This window comes from Cyrtonyx montezumae, unplaced genomic scaffold (genome assembly GCF_038088225.1).
Source record: "Cyrtonyx montezumae isolate F1298 unplaced genomic scaffold, pur_monq_1.0 scaffold_7, whole genome shotgun sequence".
NCBI classification, from domain to species: Eukaryota; Metazoa; Chordata; class Aves; order Galliformes; family Odontophoridae; genus Cyrtonyx; species Cyrtonyx montezumae.
In genome coordinates, this window is record NW_027072078.1 from 13,192,506 (window position 1) to 13,199,497 (window position 6,992).

At 41.3% G+C, this 6,992-nt stretch overlaps 1 protein-coding gene across 3 annotated transcripts in view; it reads right to left on the minus strand.

Moving 5' to 3' along the window:
* LNPK (lunapark, ER junction formation factor) overlaps positions 1-6,462 on the minus strand; it is a 37,706-nt gene extending 31,244 nt beyond the window's left edge. Inside the window, exons 1-4 of one of the 3 annotated variants that reach the window (XM_065750279.1) lie at positions 6,384-6,462; positions 2,926-3,007; positions 1,757-1,798; positions 380-567 (exon numbers count right to left, since the gene is read on the minus strand). In XM_065750279.1, coding sequence (XP_065606351.1) covers positions 380-567; positions 1,757-1,798; positions 2,926-2,952 — 257 coding nt within the window. In that variant the 5' untranslated portion in view covers positions 2,953-3,007; positions 6,384-6,462. Of the gene's footprint in view, positions 1-379; positions 568-1,756; positions 1,802-2,925; positions 3,008-6,383 lie in introns of all 3 variants that reach the window. The other 2 variants (XM_065750278.1, XM_065750277.1) reach the window with 2 other exon arrangements.
* Between the last annotated feature and the right edge of the window lie 530 nt (positions 6,463-6,992).

A 6,992-nucleotide genomic window follows, 5' to 3' on the forward strand; every position in this document is an offset into this window, starting at 1 on the left:
CTTCCATACAGCAGTGTTATGTTTCTAAAATGGCAGCAGAAATAAAACCCAAGATAGCGCTCTTCTGTTCACATTACACTAACTGGCAGCTGCTCACATCCAGCTCTCTCTCTAGCTCTGGTATAATTTTAACAAGTCAAGCAACTTCAGAAGCTAACACCTTTTGATAAGACTTTATTCAATATTAAATGTAGACCCAAGAGAAACACTTCCCTTAAAGAAAGGGCCTAACTACTTGGATTTACTTCAAAAGAAAAACTTCTCAAGTTATGACAACTCAAATATCAAAAACAAAGTCAAACTCTTGCCACAAAGTATTCTCCATCTCCTTCTATCAAAGGGACAAACTTTACGGAAAAAAAAAAAGACATTTACTTACATCAGTGGAAATGCAAAAAATGGAAGTGTCATAAAAAACCTTGCTGTCCATTCATCAGGAAGGCACCAAAAATATACAATTAAGCAGGTGGCAAGATAAAGAAGTGAAGAGTAGAAGAGTAGCCTTCCAACCCATAGTTTCTGTAGTCTCTGATTTTTTTCTCTAAATTCTTCTAATGTCTGTATTTCCTGTAAATAAAATAGGTTCAACTTTATTAATATAATATATCTGTGACTTTCATTAAGCCACTTTTAAGTGCTTGCTAAAGTTAGCCATATGAATACCTGCATAGAAAAAGTTAAGCATACTTTTGATAAATGACCTTATTTACCCAGAGATAACTTTCATAGCATAAATGTCACAGAACTGTAGTTATAAGGGTCACTTGCATTGTATTAGCAGTGACATATCACTACCAATATGATAAGAATTATTGACAATTATTACTTTTTCCTAAATAATGATTTAGCATGTTTGGGACAAATGGAAGACGCTCCATATCTTATGAATGGCTGTCTTTGGGACCACGGAAGTCTGTACCAAGTATATTTTGCATTCTAAAACTTCCATCAGACATGTGGAATTCCACATGTGTCTGCTGCTTTCATACTAATGTGGGAAACTGCTGAAACTTCCCAGTCACTTCACATGTTTCCATCTCAAAATTTTCTCACATTAAGAGTGAAATCTTGAAAACCTAAGTGATGCCTCTGGCATATCAGTAAAGCAATCAAGCTATCCTCTAAAGGATTTCAATTTCAATTGTGTTTCTAGTGACAACAGAAGTACCTACACTTCAATTTAAAGGAATTAAAAAATATCAACAGCATATTCCAAACCAGTTAGTACCCACACGCAATATAGACATGTGTCTCAAACATTAGATAAAAATCACAACTGATTAATTAACTGGCTGTTCTGTTATTTGGGCTCTGACCTTACTTACTACTACTACAGTTCCTATTTTTGCAATTTAAACTACACATAGAAGCTTTCCTAGCGAGCCTGATAATCAGAACTTTCCTCAAGTGACATTTTCCATAACATTGGAGTTTAACTATTAGCTACAATAAAATTTGTGCAGTTATGCCAAAAGCTCACATTCATACCCATTCCACGCTTTCTAAATAAATGTTTTAACTGTAGTTCCTCAGTAATTATCATACAGCATTTTAGCATGGTTTGGGATGCTTGCGTTGCTTTTATTTTTTTTTGGAAAAAAAGCACAGCAGCCCGTATGAAACTCAGAATCTATGACAACCAAAGGGAATAATCAAAGATTTAAAATTCCATGACATTATTCTACTAAGAATAAAAGCATGATCAAACAGGACATATTTTCAAATAAGAACAAGTCACCAAGAGGCAAATACATACCTTATCAATTTTTTCTAATACTTCTACAGTAGAAGGCTTTGCCTGCTTACAAGGGAAAGAACAAAGACATTAATTTGACTAAACCAATACTCTAGTGTAGATTAACAGTTTCCTAACAGAAAGACGTGTAATAAATTAACATATCATCTATTTCACATAAAGATGTGAATCTTTCCTACATTAATAGTGACAAATAGAAGACACTAATGCATCGCTGTCTTACAGTTGTCATGGCTATTCCTTGAAGGCTTTACTCCTACACCACAGAAGATGAAAACCCATGTGTGTACAGTAATAATGGGTGTGTGGGTAGGAAGTAAAATGAGAAGCAAACTGATAAGTGGAAGGAAGAGGCAAAATAAAGAAATACAGGCAAGAAGCTTCAATTTTAAGCTTTTTTACTAATACTCATTCCACACAGACACACACTTTAAACAAATGATAAGCAACAGCAAGTAAGCGCTCTCACCACCAGTAAAATCCCCCTTACAAACAACCTGGAATCCACCTCCTAAGAATCTTCCCTAATTTCTGAGAACAAGGAAAGTACTAATTATCCTTCTAAACTCACTGGACCACATATTTTAAGACTAAGGCCAATAACAAAATCACTGTATTATTTGAAAGACTTTTTTCCCCCCTCTATTAAGCAAGGCTGACAATTTTAACTACATTCTCACCTTTAAATGATTTTTTCCTCTAAAAACATAAGATGTAAACCCAGACTCAACAACCCACATCTGCTAAGAAAGAGTAGGCAAAAGTTTCACGACTTTTGCAAACTCAGTATATTATTCAATTATACAAAAGCCAATAGAAACAATTAGTAAGAAAGATCTGCACAATCAGCCACCAAATTATTAAAAATAAAAAAACAGACATGGAATAATATTCTGAATATATCCACTTTGAGAATAGCTACTAATCTTCAAAGATACAGATACTGATGTATCTATCCTGATAGAATAACACAATACCCCTTAGAGACAAAAGAGTAATTTTATAAATCAACAAACTCTGCCAGGTCTGGTACCACAAAGAAAATAAAGCTTCAGATTTAACTTTCAACCAGCATTAAAGTCAACAAATAGGCATTAAGAATCATACCCTGCAAACTCAATCTTCCAAACTAACAAAAGATTACTACGTTGTTAAAATATTTTACTTACCCTCCATCTTGAAAATAATCCACCCATCTTCTGTAGTGGACAAATGCTGGAAGAGCTATTAATCTTCTACAAGAATTCACAGCTAGAAGTAAAGCATTAAGCACATAAGTCCAATCTAACAGCATTCTACAAGAGTGATAATGTATTCTAATATCTAAATAAATCAATGTAGTGCATAAGATCACTGCAGTTATCTACCTACTTGTTACCACAACATCAAGTCTTTGCTTCATAGGCCCAGTGTAGGTCTGTTTATCAGCCTGAACGTGGATAACTTTATGCTTTCTAAGTATTTAAACAGAGATGGGCCCTCAACAAGGAACAAAATAATTACCAACAAGACAAAATACTCCAGCACAAAAAAAAAGTTTTGGAAATTATTAAGCAGGATACTTAACAAAACTGATTTCCATTTAATTCCTCATAAGCTCAAACTCTTCATATTCCTTTTCAGTTGACGCTCCCAACATCCACAATTTATATCCTATTATTCAGGAGAAATAGGTTTTCTTCCATCAACTTCCCTCCTTTTCACCTTCAGCAACAAGAACTTTTCAGATAACGTAATTATTCTTTCTTTGTATGATCAGTTTAAGGTTCAAAGCAAGCTACAGAGATTTCACGTGCCCTTGGAAAGCACTACATTGGCAGGTGTTCCCTGAACACAACACAGAGCAGTCACCAACACATTAAATGGCCCTAAAAGCATTTCCCAGCGTGTAAAAGTAGTTCAGCCTACACAAATCCAGAACCCATGAACTGCACTAATGTAACAAGCTGGGTCTAGGTTCCTGAAATAGAAGTGTTGCAGCCTTCTATAAGTAGATGGAACAAATGAACTTGGAACCTAAGGATGACAGTATTTCTCTCCAGTCTGGAATGAAACAGTAGAACAAAAAAAAACAAAGCACTGCCCAGGTAGGCAGAAATAAGTGACTATTAGTTTGTTTATTTATTAAGTTACTTTTGGCCAAAGATTGAAAGATAAAGAAATCATATCTCAATTCAAAGGTGTTCCCCCAAACCATCCAATGATGTCAGAAGGAATTAACACAATATAGGATATGCACTGCTCACTAACACTACTGTATTAGGGTCTCCTCTTCACCTTGTAAGAGAGCCAAGGACTTCAGAACCCAGAACTGTTGGCCCTACGATTTTGAAAATCCATCCTTGAAGATAAGCGAATCTGTATTTGAAACACAGCCAAAGCAAAGCTAGAACAGATGGACACATGAGCTCTGCTGTTGCCAGATTACTAGCACAGAGCGAGAGATACAGAAAAAGCACTATTACCCCTGGGCCCTCTGCATAAATTCTCCAAACAATCACTGTTACAGTAACTCACCCCAGTAAAACAACTGCAACATTTCCACTTTACAACATTCAATGCTACTGTTCTCTAACATGAAAAATTTTACACCATTCTCGTTTTCCCAGGTATGTGCAGAAAGATTTTGACACACACCGAGTAGATCTGAGATGACGCTTCCTTCACGAGTACTTCCACACTGAGATAGCGTCATTATTGCAAAACAAAACAAATGCTGCTGAGTAACCAATTAAGAAGCTTGTAAACCTAGCACACGGTTCCCAAATCTAGTTTGCTTCAATAATACTACCACTGGCGTTAGGAGCACAGGTAGCTCTTTTAGGTACGCATGGCCTTTTGGGGCCATTTTCCCCTCACACCACAGTTGAAGAACATCCGACAGAGAAAATTTAGAGGGCCCTGTGAGCAAAGACTATTCGTGAGTCATTGGTGCTGTAGACCTCCATCAATATCAATTCACAGTGGTACCTATCCATATGTTTTTTAAACTATCTGGCAAATATCTGGAAGGGAAACAGGTTTGACAAGTGTCATCACGTGCATAATTTCATATGAACCACAAGAGCAACAGGCTTTATGGATACTGCCCTGTGAGTCAGTATTACCAAAACCCATTTTCAAAGAGGATTAGGGCCACTGAATTCACATTTACAATTTAGTCAATTAATCCTTAGTTACCAGAAAGAGATTTTCCTGTGTCCAATCAATTCTGCACACATCACCACTGGTTTAATGCACAAATAAGATAGCTGAACCCTAGGCTTTAAAAAAGATCAACAATAAAAGCATGGAAACAACATAGGAGACCATGAAAACACTATCACTGATTTATATAACCTTCATCTCAAAACAATCATGTTTTCTACTCCAAAAACATGCAACTTGATTAGGAAAAAGCAGACAAGCCACAGAAGGACTGCTAGAGCAGAAAAAGCTTTTCTTTTGTAAGAGGGTGGATCACACACAATTACAAAAGTCACCCAACAAACTACTCTTCCAGAAGGAGAAAATGGTTTGATGATCTCATTACACCTCACCAAGTTGCACAGGCAGGCAGTCTGCCTCCTATAGCAAGCAGCACAAACACCACTCCATTTCAGAGCTAACATAGGGTCCAGACAACACCAGATACCCTCAGGGCTCCCCTCAGAAAAGGCCCATAAGCATGCAGAACATCACTGTCACTTTCAAATTTCTTCAAGCTAAGTTCAAAGAAGTTTTAGAGATTAAAAAGCTCTCCAGAAATTAAAATTCCCAAATTGAATGTTAAGAACTAACATGCTGAAATCCAAGACTAAATAACATCGAACTGCGCCATACTGAAAGGAAGACCTGGAAAGTTGCAGGCAGGACTCAGCGTACAGACACACAGGCATTGCACCCTAAAGGGGAGCGTCATTTAAATAGGATATTCTGCAAGCCTACTAATTTGTTCCAGCATAGACTTCCTCAGGTGCTCACCATCACACCAACAGATGGAAGTGCCACCTCCAAACCGCACGTCCGAGTCTGCTCTCTCTGTTTCCACCCAGAGCCCACACTCAAACACAGCTTGTTGGTTCAGATGCCCGCAACGAGCAGAATAAGCTCCGAACGCCTCAGACAGGTGAACGTAAACGGAGAGCATCACCTGCCACGCACTGCTCCCTGCATTGGTATCTCTATTAGAGCGAGACACGGACTTCTGTTAGCTCCAAGCTCCATCGCCCTCTGCTTAGAAGCATCCCAAGGCGCCGTGCTTCTAAATCGAAACGAAGCACGCTTCCCCAAAAGGACAAGGAGCACAGGGTGGCGGCCCTGGAGCCTCGGAGGGGCGCTCCGGGCCCCATAGCGAGCCCGGGGCCGCACAGAGCGGGCTGGGGGGGGCAGCTCCCTTCCGGCCCCCATCCCGCCGCCGCGGGGAAGCCCCGCGTGCTCCTCCCGCCCGCGGTTCCTCTTCCGAGCCTGCGCCGCCGCACTCCCCAGGAGCCGCAGGCTGTCAACGGGCGAGGGGAGGGCGGCGGCCGTGCCGGCGGCTCCACGTCCCGCCACGTGGGAAGCGCCGGGCTCCCCGTCCGCCCCTTAGGCGAACGAGTCCCCGCCGCGGAGCCGAGCCGGGCCGGGCGCTCCTCCCCGTCCCACGTACCTGCAGCGCGCCGGGCCGCGCATCCCGCCGCCGCCCGCCGAAGGAGGGGCCCAGCCGCCCCGGCGGCGCTCCCATCAGCCCCCGCGCGGCCCCGGCAGCCAATCAGCGCCGCGCCGCCGCGGAGCGCGCTGCAGCGGGGAGGGGGGGAGAGCAGCTTTGCGGGCGGGCGCAGGCGGTGCGGAGGGGACCGGAATGCTGCTGTGTTGCGTTGCCCAGCCAGTCTCCAAGCGGTGTCTACCTGGAAGACAAAGTCTCTCACCTTCTATTATCCCAGTTCTGTTGCTGACCGTGACGTGCTCTAATATGGAATATCCCTTTGGCCAGTAAACCATGTGCTCTCTTAACTTCCTGCCCACCACAGCCTTTTCACTGAGGGGCAGAATGCAAAAAGAAAAAAAAAAGCAAGCTGTGCAAGTGCTGTTCAGCAATAGCCAAAACACTAATGTGTTATCGATGCTTTTGAAGTAAAAAAATCCAAAACAAAAACATTGGAGCTGCTGGGACAAAAGCTAACTCCATCCCAGCTACATGCAGTTCACCAATTTCAAATGTCACGGAAAATAAACAAGGTTGGAGGAAGACAAACAAGACATTCCAGCTGCTTTTCAG